Source organism: Halichoerus grypus, chromosome 4, assembly GCF_964656455.1.
Source record: "Halichoerus grypus chromosome 4, mHalGry1.hap1.1, whole genome shotgun sequence".
Classification (NCBI taxonomy): domain Eukaryota; kingdom Metazoa; phylum Chordata; class Mammalia; order Carnivora; family Phocidae; genus Halichoerus; species Halichoerus grypus.
This window is the reverse complement of record NC_135715.1, coordinates 99,341,967-99,364,773: the sequence shown is the minus strand read 5'-3', so window position 1 is coordinate 99,364,773 and position 22,807 is coordinate 99,341,967. Positions and strand designations below refer to the sequence as shown.

Below are 22,807 nucleotides of genomic sequence, written 5' to 3'. Positions count from 1 at the left end.
AAAGGAGATGAAACAAGCCTGGGGCTGAGTTGAGGGAGCAGGAGTGGGGCTCTAGGAAGCTTCCTGGAAGCTGTGAGTTGAGATCAGCTCTTCAAAGTGGAGAGAAGGGGATCTGCAAACAAAGCTGAAGGTGAAGAAGCTATGAATTCTTCCTTCGAGATATCAGCCCAGAATCCAGGCCGCTAGATTTGCAAGTGAGGGTGAGCCCTTAAATAAGGCCATGTCCAAATAGGCAAGATACGTGGGAGTAGCAGCACTCAGCAAAAGGGAGCAAGGTGCCCTGATATCCCATCTCCTGGGCTGAGGATGCTGAACAGTTAAAGACACCAGTGGTAACTGGGCAGATTTTGAGAAGTCCCTCCATCCTTCTTCCAAATATCCTACCATGAACTTCTGAGGGTAGAAGATGCCTTCAAATGAGTAGAGCATATTGTGAACAGAAATGTGGTCACTGAAGGTTTAGCAGTAATTCATGTGGCAATAACAGACCTTCTCACTTTATAAATAAAACAGGAACTCAAGAATTGTGGGCATAGAAGCCATCGCCTTTAACTGGGAGACCTTTTTCACGAAGAGAAAAAAGTAACTCTAGAGAATATACAACAGGCCCCGGGTAGAATTCAGGATATGCATACTTGTAGTATCCACCAAGGTTAAGTAAATCAAGGGGATTGAGGCAGATCAGATTAAAAACACTAATTCACGTGTACCTCTGCTGCTGAATCTAAATTACTCATGTTGGTAGATCCCATTAATCAGATATATGCCATATTCACTCCCATAACTTCTCTTTTGTACAGATACTTGGATTTTAATAGTTAGAGGGGAGAATAATTATATGCATGATTACGGTCTTAGATTAATTCTCTCACCAAATCTGACTAAAGAGAAGAGAGCAAAGTCCTTTCCTCTTTACATCTTATGCTAAGTTAATAACTTCTGAGATCCTGGCATGAAAAAATCCGCACGTTCCTTTTCAAACTTTAGGACGTACATCAGTAGGTGCAAACGCTGCTCGTCACCCTATTTTACTGGATTTTTCCAGCCTGGTTTCCCATGCTGCCCAAGTTTCTCCAATAAAGATCTGCTTTTTACCCTCACCTTGTGCCCCTGAATAAGGATTCAGTGTCTTCGTGGCCTCAGCCATCAAGGCCTTAATGTTAAGACCTCATTTCCATGCTGAGCAAAACCCAGAGGCAGAATTCTGTTAAATGCAAGGAGACTTCACTGGGCACCTGCAGAACGGCAGCTCTGTGAGTAAGGAGAGAAGCAGGCGATGGGAAACTGGCCCTCCAGCCCAGCTCGGAAGCCCAAGGGCACAGTGGGCTCCCGTCCCCGCTGCCATCATTAACCGGAGAGGGGGGGACTCCGTGTCTGCTGCTCTGGTGGCTCCATCTTTAACACGTGGCTTGTGAGTTTGCTCTGCTTAGTTGGCTGCATCAAGCCAGTGGAAGGGGAAAGAGCATGGCACCCCCCATGCTAAAGATAGTCCTGGGCCAGGAGAGACATCGCTTTTGCTCACACGCCACTGGCTGGCGCTAACCGTGTCATAAGACCACACCAGCTGCAAAGGAGGCTGGGAAATGCGGTCCAGCTGTGTGCCCAGAGAGAAGCGGGAATCCGTTCCATGACACTTAGCCAGTCCCTGCTACAGGGACAAAGCAGAAATACAGGGTTTGTCCTGCATTCTCACAGAGCCCATCATCCTGTTAGGAAAATAGACCCAAACATGGGAGCAATTCAGTAATCATGCCCCTCAGCTACGGCCAGAATGGACCAGGGATATCATCTGGCTAGGTGTGGAAGCCAGTATGGCCTAGAGATGACAGTCTTATGGGAAGGGTTTTAATGCAATCCTGCATGATGAGCAGGTCTCAGGTGGGTGGGTAAGAGCAGGGAGAGTGCACCATGTGAAAATAGACAAAAGCATCAGCTCAGAAGTGAGAGGGTCTCATTCCAGAGACAATGAGACTAGTCTGCCGGAAAGGGCGGGGTAGTCTGTTCTCATCAAAGAGAGCGTTTGAGCGAAAAGATCTCACTGACCTCTGGTTAGGAAATGTGTGAGGCCGGGAGTCTCTATTTCTAAGACCAAGTGGAATCTCAGTTACAGAGATAATATAAGAGGCGATGTGAGGTCAATTTGAAACCTATACTGAATAATCTGGCTACCTCTCGAGTCTAAAACGTTAAAAAAAAATCATATCTCAATCCAAGATTCCTCTAGCTTTTCAGGTTAAAAATTCTAAGTTTGAATTATTTCAGGTGAGAGATGTTAATCCAGGTGGACACTAATAGTGAACATGACCTATAAGTAGATATGTGCTGAGAATTTTCCCTCTAAGCACATAGACTTCTTTCAAGAGGTCACGGTATTCTCCTGTCAGTTTTACTCTTTCTGACAATAGCTTTAATTGAATTCCCCATGTATACCTTCTACCTACTTTGCACCGAGCCCTTTATTAAGCACAGATAACATCACAGTACCAATTTGAAAAGCGATGTGCTTATTCTCTTGCATACCCCGTATGTGCGTTCTGTGAGAATATATTTATTATAATATAAAATACAGCTATATAGGTGTGAAAATATAAGCCTTTCATAAAAATTCTTATTTTAAGAAAGTGTAACACCAGCAACAAAAAAGAATTGGAACATCTCTGAGCTTTCATGGTTATTATTTAAAGCAAGTTGTGCGAAAAGATGATATTTACGTACCGTTTTCTTGCCTATGGCCTTAACACAGAAATAGATTTTGTTTGCCAAGTCAGTTTGTATTTGCCTTACATATGTGGAAACTATAACAACAGAGGATTCACGTGTGCCTTAGCATTCAAGAAATTACCTAGTACCACCAATTCTCAGTTTTGACAACTAATTGGTGAATTGGTTAGTTCTGTGAATTTCAGTGTACTCTCTTACCTAGTCTTGGTCCTGACTATGGCAACTCCTCTCCCTACCTGTAGAGTAGGTTCAACAGCCACTCCCATCCCTCTGTCACCAGGGAGGAATCTGAGACAGAGAGCTTCAGTTACATTCCCAAGACCTGGTAACACTGAGCCTCAGACGGAGCTGAAGCTCAGGTCACCTGTCCCCTTGTCCCAGGACCTGTCCCCTCTCCCACACAGTGTTACTGACTTCAACTGAGAGGAACTGAGTGTTTGGGTATAAACTGCTAAAATATAACATCATTTAGGAGGATGCATTTATACATATATTCATGCAGAAAGCAAAGGATGACATCATGTATTTGATAAGGAGTGAAGAGCAACCATGAACCAAATTACCTCAGATGTCTAATCTAGAAAGACTTTTCCCTAAAATCACATGACATACCACTTAAATTCATCATTTCTTTTCTTGAATGTCATTTCCTATAACTTCTTGGACTGTTTGCATATTGATAAGTGTTTCCTTAGGTCTCAGAACATTATCATTCTTTTGGTACTCTCTCAAGCTTTAAAACCTATATGTGGGTGGGAAAAATATAAAGACATCTTTTTCTTTATGGACTACAACAAGTATCAGTAGGGTGCTTGCTACTCACTGAGTATTACACACTGTGACAGGTCCCAGGGATTAAATGACTGTTGCCCCCAGGAGATTCAGTTTCTAGAGGGAGCTTGGGGTAAGGATTATAAAAATCGTGCAGAAACAACATCCTGATTGTAGTTACCTATTGATGCCTTAGCTCTGTTGGAGAAATTAGAATTTTCAAAATAACAGGCAACCAAGGTTAGGATTTAAGCCCTTTTTGGTGAAAGTAGCTCCCAAACAGATTGGGAGAAGCCCAAGTATTGGTCTGAAGCAAAGAGTGATTTAGAGCTTCACTGGGAAGAAGGAGGATGATCCGTAGCAGAAAAAAATACCTTTGCTCCTGCAGAGGGATGCAACACAGTCCTACCTGGGCGCCCTCCCTCTATCTGCTGCTATAGCCTTGTTTGTTGAGTGGCCAGCGAAGCAAGTACACACGGCTCTCACGCAAGTTCAGGCTGCGGGGAGTAGTCTGATGGAGAACGTAGTGAATGTGCCTCGTGTTCGTGGAGTTTATGGTCCCTGTTGACAACATGGTAGGTCTGCGGGGACAGAGGGACCCGTGGGGCCACCCCTGTACTCCAAGATGATCCTAACATTAATTAGTGGCACAGAATCTGAGACATTTCCTAGATCAACATCAGTATGCAGCAAGGCCTTTCCAGGGAGGAAAAGGAACAGAAAAACTTTGCAGAGGTGAGGGTGGCATGCTTAGCCATATTATTTACCTACTCAATTCGATTTTTTAGTGTCTGAAGTCACAAAAGTTGTAACCAAGACAAACCAGGCTACAAGTACCATTTTAAAATGTCATCAGCCTAGCAGAAACATTAGACATAAATCACGAGTTTTATTGTATTTGCAATTAAACAGATCAAATTTAATGTCCACAGAAAAGCCTTAGTAATTAGTATAAAGATTAATATAGTGAAATGTCCCTGGGTTAGCAGGCCTCCGCAGCAAAGCTGAAATAAAGAATTGAGTATATAATCAAATAGCATGTGAATATTAATGCACAAAATCCTCCAAGTCCCCAGATCCCAGATGCAATTATTTTCTATTCACATTAATTGTTCCTAACAGATGACATTAATGACTTTGAGTTAAAATGTGTCCAAGGGAAGATTTCACAAGATCAATGCTGTTTAAAAATAAGGTCACTTTTATAATTATTTGCTCAGATTTTAACCGCTGCTCAACATAATAAGGTTAACATGGGGATTGTTTTCTAATGTGAATATCAAAAGTTAATTTTCATACTAGCCTATAAGTGTATTGGATGATTCACATTTTTCCTGCTACTTATTTTCCACCTACTACTTTCTTTTTCCCACTACTGATTTTCCAACACAGATGACTGACAGACTGTGATTATTATTTATAAGTTCGAGTTTGCACATATATAGATATATCTATATATATCTATATATATATATATATGGGTTGCCGATAAACTAGAATAAACTTTTTTGAGTTAGGCTATGTATTATCTAATCTAGAAACGTCAACTCCTTGGAGATTTAGCTGTCGGAGGCAGGATTTTGAAACAAACAATTAAGTCATCACTATGCAATGTTTCTGCTTGTTTTTACCTAGAAACTTCACTCACGCATCTTAGATCTTTCATCTGGAGATTTGCTTTCAGATGTGGAAAGAAGCCGAAGTCTGACGCAGTCACGGACTGATGTTGAGATGCATGTGAGTATCCCTCTTACCTTCAGATCGCTTGTTTAGGTTATTTTCCTTCCATCAAATATGATGTCACAAATGAACCATAAAGTGCATCCTTGAAGCATTGTCAGGCAGATAAAAATACCTCCCTTTCTTGTATTCTCTGAAATTCAATATCATGTCCCCCAGCTAATAGAGTAAGCAGAAAGTGTCACTCCCGGCAAAAATACCATAAATCTTGGCTTTGTCCCCAAGATACCTTTTTGAGTATTGATTACATCTCAAAGTCTCTGAGAAATGGTCAAGGAGCTTTTTATTAAAGCCCATGGCCTATATTATTCATCCTACTTTTATGATATATTATGTATGAACTTTTAAAAATTCATGGGCTATACATTTTTTTTCTTTAGCTAGGGTTAGCTTTGTGCTTATTGGGCAAAACTTTAACCAGCGTGGCTTTTAATTCTCATTGACATAAAGCAAGTAACTTGGAAAATACAAGAGCCAAATAAATATGTAATGAAAAATGTTAGGCCTAAAACAATGACGGATGAACATTTGTGGATAATTGGCTTTTGATTTTACTGTATAATTTTATCAGTGTACGGAGGATATTCTGTATTGAAGGTAAATATTCTCAGTTTAGAATGGAATTAAATTTCAGTGGAATGCTGTCACTTTAAACACTCACGAAGACCTTAATGGCATCCAATCTATCACAGGGCCTTAAGGTCAGGAATTTTTTAAGTGTGCAGTTTTTACACAAGAAACTCTTGCCACCATTCTCTCTGTCTCCTTTTTTTAACTGAAATTGCGGATTTTGTAGTGCATTTTTCACAGTAAGGATGTTAAAGCCTACGAGTCACCCACGGTAATAATCTAAAACACACAGTGAGAAAAGTACATTTCGAATAGTGCAAGCAGGGGGTATTTTGCCAGTGAAGTCCACATAAGTAAGATAATGTTACAGCAGAAACCACTATACATTTTCTTGGGCAGAGAATAATTTTAATAATAATCATTATCTGTTACTAATTAGAACTCTTCCCAGTTGGGTGCTTGGTGGTCAGTATTCGTCCAGGAGTTCTGCTTATTGTCAAGGGCCTTACTTGGTGGTATAGCAGAGGGGCTAGGACCTGGGCCCAATATTAGAGTGTTGTACTGGCCGGGGGACCTTATGCAAGATCTTAATGCCTCTGTGCCTCAATTTCCTCATCTGAAAAACGAGCATAATGATACTTCTTTTCTGTTTCTGAAAACTGTGGTGAGGATGACATGACATAAAATGCAGGTACCACAGTGCTTGCTAACAACGTTAGGACAATAATAAGATCTCTGCTGTTTAGCCCTCTTCCATTCTTCTTCGAACTCGGTACCATGCCTCAGCCACAGAACACCGCGGCAGAGATGGGGAATGATACCAGAGAGGTATCTGCTAGCATGTCTCTCCAGAAGCTTGTATCAGGACTTCCCAGAAACAAAGTGCACCCACACTTTTGGCTTTTGCTCAGCCCTGTTCTGGTGTACTAGGCGTCAGACAGCACTGGGTACAGTAAGTACAACATAGCGTCTCTTTGGGAGACTATAAACTTAGGATTTAGTTTGAGAGTCAAGACATGTGTATCTAAAAAAATACTAATAGTAGCAACACCTGAATGTTACTAAGCATTACTATATGCGAGGGGCAGTTCAGATTTCACAGGGATCTTGGGTGGTCTGTGCTTTCCTCATCTCCATTTACAGAGAAAGAAATTGAGGCATGGAAGGGTTAAGTAACTTTCCCAAGGTCAAGGAGTTAGTAAGTAGAAGAGCTAGGATTTCAGCCTAGTAAATGGCTTTAGAGTTCAAGCACTCAACCACAGAGCAGTTAGTTATTCACTGCAGTAGATAATCCTGCTTGATAATCATATGCAGATGAAGGAAACTGCAGGAAAAAGGAGCTCGCCTTGCAGCCATGATGTCAGAGATTCTGGATCCCTTATTAAATTCAAACATTGATTGTTTAAGGTGGGGGAAATATAATGTCCCAGTATGGAGGACTGGCCCTCTTTTTTTTTTTTTTTTTTTTTAAGATTTTATTTATTCAATTGAGAGAGAGTGAGAGTACATGCACACAAGCAGGGGGTTGGCTGAGGGAGAAGGAGAGGCAGACTCTCTGCTGAGCTGGGAGCCAGAGGCAGAGGTGGGGCTCAATCCAAGACCCTGAGATCATGACCTGATCAGAAGGCAGATGCTTAACCTACTGAGCCACCCAGGCGCCCCTAGCCCTCTTCTTTGTAAGGAATTACTCAGTAATTGCCCCACCACATGTGCCCGTGCGCACATACACACACACCCTCTCCCCAGTGCACTGGCCCATGGGTAGGCTTTGACCATTCCCTTCATCCTGCTCCACACAGTCCAGGTCAGCCTGTGAGGTGACACAACTCGCTACCAAGTAACCCACATAGGAGGTAGACCCGTCTCATAGCTTCCCCTCAGGGCTTTCTACTCAAAGTCCTAGACCAGCAGCATCAAAGTATCTGGAAGTGTCCCCAAAATACTACATCTCCTAATTCTACCTCAGAATGCCTGAATCAGTATCTGCATTTAGCAAGATCGCAGATGATACATGTGCGCACTGAAGTCCGAGAAGCCTGCACTTCTCTGCTTGCCACCTCCAACCCCACCTGCCTCTACACCGCACTGATGGGCCTTCCCCACCTCCCCGAAGTATCCTCCATCCCATCTGAGCATCTCAAGTTCATGGTCAAGGCAGAAGCAGCAGCAGTTCCTTCCTTTGCTAGCTCTGAGGTCAAATTTCCTGTTCTCTGAATCCAGCATCATCCCGGAGGTACACACAGGGGCAACAACTGGGAGAATCCGATGCTTGTGTGTAGAAAGAGGCCTGCGAATTGAGTTGAGTTGTAAAAACAGATACCATGTTGAGAGGTGTGGTGGGAAGGAACAGGTGGGGAAGAGAGAGGGAAATCACATAAGCTTCAGTACTTCGGGAAAAGGTGGAGCCCAAGCTGTAACCAGAAGCTGTGCAGAGCGTGAAGACGGCGTATTTTCTAGAAAAGTTTAGATCTGGATGGCCTCGCGCAGGACACAGACACAGTCTCTCTCTGGAGACAGACCTACCCGTCAGAGCAGAGGCAGTCCTAAAGAAAACCACCACGCCGCTTCATCAAACGATGAAATAGGCAAGAGGTTTGGGGATGGCGAACGTGGAAAGCACGCAAGTAGAAGTAGAGCATGATGTGTGACTTCTGGAAGCTTGTTCCAGATGTGTGCAGTGGCTGATGCGTCAGTGTCGGGCCCTCCCGCACAACGGCACGGCTGCCTGTAGGCATCGGTTGCGACACAAATACAAACTCGCCTTAACCAAGCCACGTGCAGCAGTAAACAAGGTCATAAATCAACAGATATTGCTGAATGCTCCATTTTAAGACAAGTTTCTTCTTTCTGTGAGCTTCAGAGCCAGATTTCTAGGGGGTCGAGAATAGAGTAGTAAAATTTCTTGGCATTTTTAGATCACTTAAAGCGATGGTTTTGCAGCAAAAATGAGATATTGAGAGCAGGCAGATGCCTGATACTGAACATCTAACCTTGTGAAGCATTATGGATATTGATTAGAGCTGAAATTAAACCTACCCTCTGTACTTACATGGGGGGTTAGCATGTACCTCGAATACTCCCCGGACAGCACGCCTTGCCTTCCTCAAGTGGGTGTTTGGTCACCGTCAGCTGGAACCGTCAGCTGGAATTGCTTTTGGAGAACAGTGATAAGTACTCAGGTACTAAAGGCGCCTGTAAAGTGTCAATAAATTGCATAACTAAGAGGCTTTGCCATTCTGCGAATGACACAAAGACAGATGGTTCCCCATCAAAGACTTTCCGAGACAAGCTTTATATAGATAGGGGGGTGGAATGAGACTGTAAGGAGAGACTTTGTTCTCGTGATCAGGATGCTGAATTAATTTAGCTTGTCCAGCTCTTGGAGCTTCATCTGTTACATTAGGGGCTGAGAAGGTGGCTATCAGGATGTGCTGGATGTTTACAGTTCTGTCGCCTGTGCCTCTACAGACCCTCTAGAATTCTAACCTCCTGGGTCTTTTGCATGGAATCCAAATCTAGTCAATGTGACAGTTTTTATCATTTGGACAACCAGCTGATATGAAAAGTTCTATAACCTTTACAGCAGAACCTCATGATTCTGCCCTAGTGTTCCACTTGTTTCCATGGCTTCCTGGGCCTTTGATTCCTGACTTGGAATGAGGCTGTCAGAGCCATAGGGGACCCTGGGAGTAATCTGGTAGAACTCCCTCCCCTACAAAGGAAGACCTTGAGGTCCATGGAAGTTAAATGATTTCTTTGCTCAATATCTCATACCACTGGCAATGTGACATCCAGGTCGCTAGACTCCCAGTCTAGTGCTCATGCTCTTGAACCCCACAACCAAAGATGCTACCCTGTCTTCATTCTTCTGGACTATTAGTCGTGTCTTGATATTGATCTGATTCTTTGACCAGTATGCCTGGATAAAGTAGGAAACTCCATTGTGGTAATTCTGCCTAAGGGTGATGGCAGCTCATCATAATCAAGCACCTGCTTAGGCCAGGTACTTTGCAATACGCTTCTAATCTGGAACCCCATTTGGTCTTTGCAGTAACCCCATAACGTAGGCAGTGTTATCATTATTCACTTTTTTAAAAATGTAGCTCTAAGGGATTAAATAATCCCTCCTAGTGTGTTAGTAAGAGGCAGAGCCGAGATTGGAGCCCCTAGTGTGTCTGACCCAAAAGCTGGGCTTCTCATCACTGGGCTACCTTCTCATCACTTTCTACCTCAGTATGATGTTGACTTGGTATCCACTGTCCCCGAAGCAAAGCCCTTGCTCAGAGCTCTCCTGCTTTTTTTAGGAATGCCAGCCGAATGCAAAATCAGGAGTCTGGGCTTTGAAATGCCCTGGTTTGGGGGTTGTCATCCCTGGTCATCTCTGTCCTCGAAACAGCTGCAGCAGCAGTGAGCTGTCCCTTTCAAGCACCTGCAGCGAGTACTCCAGTGGTTCCTCCTACACGTGGCATGATGGAAAGAACCTCAGGAAAAGGGTAAGGCTCCTTTCAAGGCACTTTATCATCAGAGTGAGCCAGAGAAGAATCCTCTTCCGGTAGGAAGGTGGAAGGTGGGTGGGAGAGCTAAGAAGGGAATGACCCTTTGCTTAGTACCTGTTCATTTACTCCTCACAAAACTAGACACGGGGATCTCATTTTCTCCATGATATGGGAGAGGAAGCTGGTTCAGAAAGGTTAAATCACTTGCCAGAAGTCACACAGCAAGTGAGGAGTCGAGGGATGATTTGACCCAAATGACTTGAATGGCATGGGAGGGAGTTTGGAGGAGGAAGAATTTTCCTTCTGTGCTTTGCTGGAGCCCACCAAGCTCATAGATTTATATCAAGTTGGAACCCAGAGCCCTGGCCTAAGGGAACTGACCACGCTCCAGACCAACTCAGACATTTCCAATTAGTTTTATGGACACTATCACTGTGACGCTCAGAGAGACTTGTAAATGTCCACTGCAAATGAGAGTGAGCAAGGCCACTTGCCAAGCCATCCCAGCCTGAGCATCCCTTGAGAACTCAAAGAGAATATTACCCCCCCACACCAGACAATAGGGAGGTGGTGCATCATCTCAGAATAAATGACTAAAATTTTGAAAGTATCATTAGCTTTGTCGGAATTTACTACTCAAGCATAGCGTGTATTATATTGACCTCCTTTACTCAATTTTATAGCCTCATAAAACACTAATTGACTATAAATTGGAGGGTGGTATGGCAGAGAGAGAAAATACCATGGTGGGCAACAGGGACTGTGGCTTCCGTGGAGGTAGGCATGCCCCTGCTCAGATGCTCAGATGCCAGGAGTCCTTGTACTGGGTTATTTACCAACTCTTGCTGCTCCATGGCTCCCATCTGCAAAGGGGGCCCACACGACTGAAGATTCTTTCAGGCTCTGAACGAACACCTTTGCACACTGGGGTAAGCCGAGTGTTTGGAATAGCTGTCTTTGCAGCTTCCCGATGTTGAAGAGAAGCAAAGAGTACACAAGCATGGAAACCCTGAATCAGAAGGCTTGGAGGTCATGTTTCTATCATTTGTGTAAACTCCATTTATGATTTGGAAGCATAGAAACCAGGAAGAGTCCGTAACTGCCAGAAAATAGTAGTGAGGGAGTAGCTTTGTCATATTCTGAATAAGAACTTGGAAAAAGATTTCGAGCTTGAATTTCAAGCTTATTCCCTTGGACTCAGCCTCCTAATATGAAGTGTGTATATTATCAGAGTCGTTCCTTCTGAGCAGATGTTCAGAGTTCTGAGTAATGTCTGCTGGGGCCTGGCTCTTAACACACTGGGAAGCCCGGTCAGGGATGTTCCCTGTCTTTGTTGTTGTCACGGGCTCCATGGCCCTTGCTCTGCTCTCTTCACTCACCTTCTTCCTCCCTCTCCTACTCAGAGCCTTAATCTTGTCTTTCTTTGTCTTGCCTTGACTTTTTTTTCTGAAATTCTTCCAATTTGAACAATCTTTGATCTTGTAGGGAAACCTCTTCCCTGAAAACAGAGAAATTAAGTTCTTCTGCACTTTGTACACATTCAGGTGGCCATGATCTGGAGATGTCACAGGGAAGAGTCCCAGTTCTCAAGGACCCAGCAAACTGGACCCACCCCCATTGAGACATTTAAATTTATATTATTTCAGGAACTTCTACAGTGCTTACCATGTGCCATGTACTCATTTAGTATTCACTTAAATAATAAACTCATAGAATATGAATTTGAATGGGACTACAGTATTAACTTACAGAATAATAAATATATGACCAATGGCTCTTTTATAATTCACAAGTATTTTTTTTAATATTGTTCTGTATGGAAACAGAAAGGAAGCCTGCATGAGATGCATTAGGCTGCCCTACATGGAGAAATCTGGGTCTAAGTCACAAGTACTTACCATGTGGGATGCAGCCTTGGTATAGTATTTCACAAGTATTAGCTCATTCAGTGCTCATAAGAGCCTAGTTAAATAGGCTCTCCTATTTCCCTATTATACAGATGAGAAAATGGAGGTGCTGAGAAATTAAGTAGCTAGCCAAAGTTCTCATAGCTAGTAAGTGGCAGAGCTGGCTAGTTGGTTCCAGAACTTTCACTCTTTACCATTCTGCTCTAGTGGCTTTGTTGAATCAGCCAAGCTTGGGATGGATTGTTATATTAAGACCAAGAATGTCCTTTAAGAAAAAATGTGCAGAACTGTTGTCCAGTCAAGAAATAAGAAAGGACTGTGGGCATCAAACCCAGGCCCCTGCTTTATCAGGTGCACCCTTCAGCCAATTCCACTGCTCCCAAGAACAGCTGTTTTCCAAGCAAAGCATGAAGCTGTCTGTGGGAATGTCAGTCCTGCTCCCATCTCTCCTACAGGGGATGCATGCTTTTTTTATTTTTATTTTTTTCAATTTTCCAGACTGTCCCAAACTTTTCTCAAGTTATTAAATACCATAACATCCTGTGGAAAACTGATTGAGGAATGTGACTAATCTCACAGGATGAGAGCCCGGGGCCCTGGGAGGTTTACAGCCACTGGCCCTGGGATGAATCAGACCGCAGGGGGGAAGGCTATGAAGAAGCAGGGGGAGGTGGGCTGAGCACATCTTCCATGGGTTGAACAAATCTGCCTTTTTCAAGCTCTTGCAGGGTACTTTTGCTGGCTTCTCTTATTGTGAATGTGACTCTCAGGATCATGGAAATTCTTTGAAATCCAAGCAGCAGCAGCCTGCCTATGTCAGTCTCTAATACCCAAACTCACTAATGGGATTTCTCCTGACTTCCAAAGAAATTTTTAATGGCGTAGAGGAAGAGGAGAGGAAAGGGGTAGCATCACCAAATAGCATCCATCCGCAGCAACTTCTGACCCTGGAGAATTTTCTGAAGAAAATATATAATTTGACTTAAAAACAATAAACATATAACAGATAAAAAAACAAATAAACACCATATGTTGTTGTTGATAGCAAGAGTAATTTTAATGGAAATGTCTTAAATGGAAGCAAATGTTCACCGCTTACTAAAAGGCCAAGGTTCCAATGTAAATTTCTGACACTTTCTCAGCCTCTGCATACAAGCACACGGTCTGTGTTCAGTTATGGGGCGGGAGCAGCTAGTGTGGAGATGCCAATGGGAGTTGCGCTCTTAGCCAAGATGGGCACAGAGCACACATCTGAAACCACCAGATTCACTCACCGAAGTTCTTCACCGTTAATCATATAGCCTTAAAAAAAAAAAAAAAAAAAAGACTGAGGTCGGTGCCCAAATCCCACTGATTTCCCTGAGTCTTGGTTTATGATTAAACTCTGCAGGTTCCATTCAAGAAAGGGGCGTGAGGAGACCCTACAGTCTCTATTATGACCTTGACTAATACAGAGGAGAGAACAGAGGTCCAGCTTGGCTCCGGTAACATGGCATCGCCAATAGGCGTGCAGGTGCTAGAGCCAGCCTGCCCGGGTGCGAATCACCGCACCACCACTCTGGAACTGAGTCATAGGAAGAGCCCGGGAAACCAGAGCGGAAACCGTTGTTCCAGCTCGTCCTTAACTGTGTGATCTCCAACAGACTAACCATGCTGCCTCTCAGTTTCCTCCCTAGTAAAATAGGGTTGATAATGTCTCCCTCGTGGTGGTGTTCTGAATTTTAAATCAAAGCCCTGTTCAAGTGGCTGCTACACAGCAGAAGCTCGGGAAATGTTGGCTCTCTCCTTCTGCCCTTCCACTTCTTGTTAGCACTACTGTGAAAAATAGGAAGGTCTGTGCAGGATATGATGCTTGTTCTGTGTTGTTTCTTCGTCAAAACTAGCCCTAGTATTTGAGATGGTAGGAGGGACAGGAAATGGACCTTTCTTGGTAGGTGAATCATTACTATAGGGTTCTAACAGCCATGGTCCCACGGCTAGATATGTATGTATGTGTTTCACAGATGTTCCCTTTCTGTCAAATGAAGTCACAGAACTATCAAATCTTAGAGTGGAAGGGACCATAGAGTTGGGGACCAACTTGCTTTTCCATTTGCCCTCTCTACCTCTTGTAAACACTATACAGTGAGGCCATATAGTCTTCCGGTTATTTCCTAAGTGTACCTTGAACCTATCTCCACAATTCAGATCTTTGACATCCCACTTCTTCTACCCAGAAATCATTTCCCCCATTTTTCAACTAAGGCAAACTCATCCTTCATTCAAGGGCTAGGCAGGTTTAAAAACAAAACAAAACGAAACAAAACAAAAACCTCCTCGTATGCCTTTCATGGTTTTTCCTAGCAGAGGTTTGATCTCTCTCCTCTGAATTTCTGGAGTTCCTACTACATTTGTATTTGTCCTTTGCTCCCTTGACTTCTGGTTATTTGTGCCCAGTCTCCTCTCCCCTGCTGGCTTGCATGCTCCTCGAGGGCAGGGTGCTTATCTACTACTTCATTATATCATGGGCTCCTTAGCTCAGAAGCTGGCAAAGCAAAGATTTGCTGCATAGTTAATGATTAATTTGCATTAATTCATTAAAATATGCATTTATAGATGAATATTTAACCACTAGAATCAAGTCTAATGACAGACTTTTCCTTTTTACAGTTGTGATCCATGTGGTTCAGTGATTTCTGATACCTACTTTTCTTTCCTAGAAATCATCACAAAACTGGGATAAAAGGCTAAGCATTGACTCTTCGCTCCCGAGTGGCTTTGCTAGTCCTACAGATGAACTACCTCCAACTCGTATCAAGGAAAGTCACATTTTGGAAGGACTGAGGAAGCTACAGAAACGAAAAGTGCTACTTGAACCCCCGTCAGTGATAACCAAATGGGGTTATAAAGATTGCATGAACTCCAATGAAGGGATATATTCACCAGGAATTAAGAGTAGCAGCCTCAAGGACTATCCCCCCTGCAAAGTGGCTGACCCGAGGAGCCCCTGCAAGGTGCCCCACGAGACATTTGTTTATGACACAGATTCCCACGATGATGCCGATGAGGACTCTTCCTCCTTAGCCTTGCTCCAGGCAGTTCCAAGCCAGGCCTGCAGGGTGCACAGTCGTAAATTAACCCACAGTGTTTCTGACAGCCTATTCGGCTGGGAGCTGAATAGAAAACACTTTTCAGAAGGCACATCCTCAGTTTACCCCAGGGAAAGGCCTGAAAAGCTGACCAGTTGTGCCAGCAAATGCCCCTTGGAGAGGAAGCTGTGCCCAAGTATGCAGGTGCCTCAGGTACGGAGAGAGAGGGAGCCACGCGGCCGTGGTTCTGGCCGTGTGGCTCTCAGTCTCCAGCTTTCAGACACCGATGACAATGAAGCCCTCGACGAGTTGCACATAGGTAGCAGTGACGAGAAAAGCCCTTCAGACTTGTCACTGACTGCTGACACTGACAAGTCCATGGAGAATCTGGACATCCTCCTGGGATTTGGAAAATCTCAAATTGGGTCTCCTGATGAGGAGGAAAAACAAGTGCCCATCCCCTTAGAGAGTCGGCCAAAGACGTTCAGCTTCATTAAGCAGCAAAGGGTTGTAAAGAGGACTTCTTCAGAAGAATGCATTACTGTTATATTTGATGCGGACCATGGTGAGCCCATTGAATTCAGCTCTCACCAGACGGGCATTGTCACTGTTACCAGAAATGAGATCTCCATCAACCAGGCCCCTGCTGGGCCCGAGGCAGAACACACTGAACTTTTACCTCAGGGAATTGTTCATTTACAGCCAGGAGCTGCTGCGAGAGACTACACTTTCCTAAAGAGACCTGAAGAGGAAACTGAGAAAAACGTTCCAAAAGGTGACGTAGATAATGCTGCTGTGGCACCCAGTGGCTCTTTCAGCCCCAGGACAGTAACGCAAAGTACTCAGCGACGAAGACCGGCCAAACCAACACTCAATTTGTCATGCAAGAGTAATTCCAGGTCTTCAGTGTCCATGGGTATCTATCAAAAGCAGAGTCTGACAAAAATCCCTGCCAGGGGCAAGGCTTCACCTCAGAAATCAAAAATAAGGGAGCCCGAAGCCTCCGCGAGAGTCCCCTCCTCTGGCCCAGTGTCTCTTGAAAAATCACCAGCCTTAGCTCCTGGGAAACTCTCACGGTTTAAGAAGACTGAGGGCCTGGCACCCCTTTTTGATTTACGGCCAGATTCACACATTCCAAAATACCCCAGCCAACTGCCTCATGGCTCCAAAATGTCCAGCAGAAAGGATTGGGTCCCGTGCTCCAAGAGTCAGATCCCAGCGTCACAGTTGCTGCCAAAGTCCCTCATTGAGCCTAGTGACAATGGAGAATCCCCGACGAGGGACAAACACTGTGACTCTGGGCCAGAGGCAGGGAGGAAGTCCCTGTCCCCCCCACCCCCTCCAGACAGGTCAGGCTCCCTTCTCATCAGGCCCAGTTATGACTATTTGCCACCACCCTCATCTGCCAAGCCAGAAACCAGGGTCCCCAGTGAAGCAGCAAGGACCGTATACAAACCACCCCCTCTGAAAGGATCCTCTGTTCCTATTATTTCTTCTAATCAGATCATGGCAGAAGTGCCAGGGAAGAAAGCTTCTGTGGCCTTCAGAAAGCCTGTCTTCACTCACCCTCCGCCCTCCACAGAAACAGGGATTCAAACCAGATGTTCGACGCATAGCCCCTCCAGCTCCTTTGCTGTGATGACCCCAGGGCCCCCAAAGGTCTCTCCAAAGAGAGGTGTCCCCAAAACCCCACCTCACCAAACGCTTGGGACCACACAGACAGACACTGGGTTGCGGACTCCCAAGAATTGTCCTTCAGCCCATGACCCACTGGAAATCCTGTCCTCCAAAAGTATGTCTCCGGGAAGAAAAGGACAACTGAACGACTGTGTCCCCACATCACCTAAGCCTTCCTTCTTAGGGGTGAATGAGTCTCCATCACCTCAGGTTAGCAGTCACTCATCATCACCATCCTCCAAAAGCCATAACACCCCACATGGTTGTCAGAACGCTCATGAGAAAGGCCTGAGAACTCGCCTCCCAGTTGGGCTCAAGGTTCTCATGAAGTCTCCCCAGTTGCTCAGGAAAAGCTCCACGGTGCCAGGGAAACATGAAAAAGACAGTCTGAATGAAGCGTCTAAAAGTTCTGTGGCTGTGAGCAAGTCTAAGCCCGAGGGCGCCGGGAATCCAGTGAGCCTGGAGACCACAGCAGGTGAAAGAAATGTGACTCCACTGGGTTTTCAGGCACAAGACAGTCTGGCTGAAGGGCTTCCCCTGGAAACAGCAATGCCAGAGTCATTGGAAAACAGCATCCCTGGGGCTGATGGAAAAGATGGGGTAGAAAACAAGTCTGTGAAAAGATCCCTTTCCTCCAATAAGCCACACCTAAAACCAGCCCTAGGCATGAATGGAGCCAAAGCCCGCAGCCAGAGTTTCAGCACTCACTCAGGAGACAAGCCCCCTACACCCCCCATGGAAGGGCCCGGCAGAGTTCGAACTCAGATTATCACCAACACTGCTGAGAGAGGCAATTCCCTCACCCGGCAGAGTTCCTCCACCGAAGGCTCGCCCAACAAGACCCCTTCTGCCCCCATGTCTGACGGTCTCCCCGGTGCGGGGAGGCCTCTGGGGCATCCCTCCTCCAGGCAAGACTCCCTAGGGAGTGCAGGCAGCTCTAGCAGCCAGCATGGGAGCCCAAGCAAGTTGCCTTTGAGGGTCCCTCCAAAATCTGAAGAGCCCCCCACCCCATGTGGAACGGAAGATGAGCAGGGCTACGCCCAGGGAGGGTGTCCCAGTGAGGCTCTCCCCGAGGAGCCAAGCAGCAATCCCTACAGATGCCCGCCCACCCCAACAGACTGCCCACGAGCCCTGCAGAATCCGGGGAGGACGCAGCGTCCAACTAATTTTGAAACAAGCGTGACCTCCAAGCTAGAAACTTCTGGAAGGTGTCCAGATACTTCTACAGCCAGGACTGGCGCTGTGAGCCCCGAAACCCCCCTCTCACCCACAATTGAAGAAAAGGTCATGTTGTGCATTCAGGAAAATGTGGAAAAGGGCCAAGTGCAAACAAAGTCCCCCTCTGTGGAAGCAAAGCCAAAGCCCGGGCCTTCTTTTGCCAGCTGGTTTGGTTTTCGGAGGAGTAGACTTCCAGCTCTCAGTGGCAGGAAAATGGATGTCTCCAAAACCAAAGTGGAAAAAAAAGATGCAAAAGGTTTGGGGTTTGGAAACAAACAACAAAAATCAGAGAAGAAAAAAGAGAAAAAGAAGCCTGAGCTGCAGTGTAAAATAGAAAATGAACTTACCCAGAACACCAAGTTGGTGGAGAGTCCAGACCGTAGTTTACAAAGCAAAAATGATCTGAAAACACCGCAAGACATTTATGACCAAATGAAGTTTGAACCAAGAAATAGACCCAGCCCTGTTACGTGTTCCACAAAAGATACGTTTATGACGGAACTTTTGAACAGGTAATGTGTTAGGGAAGACGGGGGGAGGGGGGGCAATGTCAAGGATCCCCCCCCAAAGCAGGGAGAGCTGTTGACTTCCTGCACATTAAACCCCAGTCAAGCATGTTTTCATACAAGCATAAATGCAGAGTAGCAGTCTTTTCTACATTAGCCAGAATTTAAACAATGAAATAAAAGTTAGCAATAAAATGATAATTTAGTCCATGTTACTTTGTTAACCAAACCAATGGTCTTTGAAATGAAAGAATGGTAAGTTTTATCAAGGTTGATAGAAATTCAGCCTACACTGGAACTGTGAATGTACCCACATGGCATGAAATGGAAGAAAATTATACATACATTTTAAGGTATGCCAACCTCATTGATTGTACCAAGCAAACGTATACTTAGAAACTTTGCAGAGGTAATTACATTTCCTGCTGATCTGAAGCCAGACATGTATTTAGCAATCACTCCTCGGTGGCTTTTAATTTGTTCCCTCCTCCCCCCACCTCACAAGCAGTTAAAAATAAAAATAAAATAAAAATAAATTATTGTCAAATCTAAACTGACACACTACTGGAATGTCAGATGAAGATGTGATCAAGGCCACTGACGAACATTTATGGCTCAAAGGTTTAAAGACAGAGATACAAAGAGCTTACTTACATGAAAGGATTGGGAAAAGTAGTGATTGAAGAAGAGCAATGTAATTTATCGGAGGAATCACTTTCTACCTGCAGAGTTGATAAGAAAGCAGCTCAACAGACAGAAAGTGGATCAAATGATGTTTCCTGCAGGAGTGTGTTAAAGGGCAGCTCCCAGGGCTCCTGTCTCACTGGTAGCTCTGCGAGCACTCAAGGAAACCACAAGAAAAACATCAAAACCAAAGCTGATGTGGAAATACCGAAAGGCTCCCTGGTAAGTGCTCCACCCATCCCGGTTCTGAAATGAACCTGCTTGGGTTCTTTCTGCCTTTGCTGCTGGAAATAAATGAGCAAGGGGGGGGGGGGGTAGTTCCAGAAAAAGGAGAGAAAGCTGATGACAGCTTCTCGCAGAGAGGTGGCGGCGAGATTGCAAATGGGCCGCTCCCTCCAGTAAGGCTGCTGTGTTAGCCCCCTTTCAGAAGGACGGTGGAACCAGACAGAGTACCGGCAAATGACACTGTGGTGTCAGGTGTCATCTTCAAATTATACTCTTGTGCAGGGGATTTGTTTGGATCATATCTTCCTTCATTCCCAGTGACACAAAAAGGAATGGACGTGATTATGGAAACTAAAAGTACTAAACAATTGGAGAGAATATTGGCCATTTCGATGATTTGGTTTAAGCACTGTTCATTTTTTCTGGAAGTTCTATCTATGTACCAATTCCTCTCACCAAGAAATCTGTTTTGGAACTTGACTCCCTATTATTCAGTCTCTTAATTGTGAGAACCAGAACTCAGGGGGTAATTTCCTTTAAAAAATGGGCAAAAAGGGCATTTTTCTATTTCCCTAGGACATGCTAGTTTCAGATAATAGTTTTGTTTTAAAATTACCTTAATTTGCACTGAGTCTCCTTACATTCTTTCTGTTCTTGCATAATTGATTTGGTGATGTTCATTGTTTCTTTATGTAAGTTCTGAAGCACTTGCATAAACAAAAATATTCTTTTTACAGAATTACTGTATCCATATATTTTTGTACTGCAGTCAAAGAGATTGTAAAGTATGGTACCTGCTACTATTTTCTTAGGGAAAACCTGGTAATTATACATTTTTTTTCTGGAGTGGTTTAGAGGCCATTTTAGGAGTAATCGTGATTGGCATTATTAGTTATTAATTATTAGTTTAATAACTTATTGATGTTTAGGGTTCCTTAGAATTTCATAGACATACTTCAACTTGACAACAAATGCACATTTTTCCTTCAAAGAGCTCTGGACCCTGAAGAGCTATAACGTCTTTTATATCAAACTCTCGGAAATCCTATGGGAACTATGTTCGTTGCAGAAGGTTGTTTTTTTTTTTTTTTCTTTTCCCCCCTTTTCTCTTCTGGGCTTCCGTGGTATCCTCCCTTCTTTGAAAACGTAGATGTCCCCTGCATTATAAAAAATCACAAATTATAAGCATATCTAAGGCTGCCCTTGTAGTGTCACTGAAAGGGAAGAGAGAGAATGAACGTGTGGAAATGTGCAATATGCCAGAAAGTCAATCCAACTGATCTAAAACTTTGATAGCCTGGCAGAGCCCCTTATCTGAGGCACTCAATTTAACTATGCCCCATTTAATATGGTTCTGACAGCTTAGGGTGTATCTTCACTGCATAGAAATAGCAAAAAAACAAAAAGACCCTCTGTTTGGCTTTTACAATTTCATTTTTCCTTACTTGTTACTTCCTAATGCTAAAGTAATTTCTGTGCTTTTCGTTCTTCCGTCTTCAGTCTTTCACAGTGTAGTAATAAGTGTCCTTTAGTCCTTCCCGAATATCTACAAGAAACACTCTTACTATTTTCTGTGAAGTACAAAGATTCCCTAACCACCCCAAAATACATAATCAATTGGGATATGCTAATTTTTTCTAGTTAGCTACAAGAGGAAATTAGTCATGCTGGGAAGCTTTTCCATACAGAGGAATATTATTAACCTGGATAGTTGACCAGCCAGTCTTTTTTTTTTTTTTTTAATGTAAAATGCAATGTTTTTTGTTTCATCTCCATAATTATCAATGTGGAATTACTAATTTCAGAGAGGACATTGCCATAGTCTCCTTGGGGACTGGTACAAGACGACCAGTGAAAACCTATTTATTATATCTTATAAGCCTACACAGGAAGGAAATTAGATGCAAAATAGGATATATTCTAATACCATAGCACATTGATGGGAATACCCATGAACCTCTTAAAATTCAGAGTTTGAGGGAATTTTCCCCTACTAGGGCTCAAGGTAAATTTGCTATCTGCTTATTTTAAACTGTGTTGCAAAAGATTCTTCTCACTGTAGTCACTTGGGATGAAAACAATAGCTGCACATAATACATTACATATCACATTTTTTTTTCTTAATAAAGTCACTGTTCAAAATCTTATATCACAATCTCTTCCCTTTACAAACCAAGACTATATTTCGTTATGAGGGTCCTCAGGGATTTTAGTTATTTTAATCTGTGGTGATTATAATACAAAGATTATTTCCATGCATACAATAATGTATGTAGCCGACCTCCACTTAGTCTGCTAGTAACTGCGTATCCATATCCATTTTCAGGATTGCTAGATACATTTTAAAATATGCGTAAAAGTCCCATTAATTCTTTGCTGAATTAAATCTTTTTCTCCTTTCAGAGCCTTAATTAGAGGCTTATGTCCCCACTTAGGCCATCATTTACAGACCACTTAGCTCTAATTTTTGTGTAATTTAGACAAGGGCCATGTTACTCTATACTTTTACTTAAATTATATAAAATCATTATAAGAGGGGAAAAGGCATCCCCAGGAAAGATTGCATCAATATTAAGTAAATAAGCAAGAAAGAAATGTGCTCTATTGCGGCACGTCATAAGTCCTTCCTTCCTGTGGAGTCAGATAATCTTGTGAAATGAGAAGTCTCAAAGGAAGGCAGCTCCAGGCTCCTATTTAACTATCACTGGACAAAATAAAAATCGTTAACAAATCAGCGAGACCGTATACCTTCACCATGCGCTGGGAAGAGATGACCATTTCAGTATGGGTATTTTAATTGAAATTATGAGTATTCTTTTCACCCATTGTCCCATAGTCTGAAAAAAAAATCACATATGCTAATTAAAAAGCATCAAATACTATTCCATTAAAATAGTACTGTGGTGATGAAATAGGATAAAATAGTACAATAATTAAGCAAATTGTTGTCATCTTATTAAGTTCTGCAAAATGTTATAATTTCAGCATCCTTAATTGAGCAATTCTGTTCTAAATGCTATTTTGATGCTAATAAGAAGTATGCATATTTTGCCCTCCTCCTGCAAATTTTTCTAAATGACTAACTTTTCTAAAGGTAATGCCTTCTAGAGTTTTCCTTCCAAAAATCACTTCTTGTCTCAGTTTCATTATGTTCTTTTCATTTGCAGTAAACTTTGACCAAAAAATGTTGTCTTCTTGGGAAGCAATTCATGTTAGGATGAGTC

At 43.5% G+C, this 22,807-nt stretch overlaps 1 protein-coding gene across 6 annotated transcripts in view; it reads left to right on the top strand.

Moving 5' to 3' along the window:
• NCKAP5 (NCK associated protein 5) overlaps positions 1-22,807 on the top strand; it is a 973,576-nt gene that overhangs the window by 852,321 nt on the left and 98,448 nt on the right. For all 6 annotated transcript variants that reach the window (XR_013447087.1, XM_078070693.1, XM_078070694.1 and 3 more), the window contains 4 exons: positions 5,128-5,229; positions 10,107-10,295; positions 14,905-18,680; positions 19,403-19,580. Coding sequence is in view for 5 of the 6 variants with exons in the window: in XM_078070693.1 (XP_077926819.1) it covers positions 5,128-5,229; positions 10,107-10,295; positions 14,905-18,680; positions 19,403-19,580 (4,245 nt within the window). In the remaining variant the exon portion in view is untranslated. The remainder of the gene's footprint in view (positions 1-5,127; positions 5,230-10,106; positions 10,296-14,904; positions 18,681-19,402; positions 19,581-22,807) is intronic.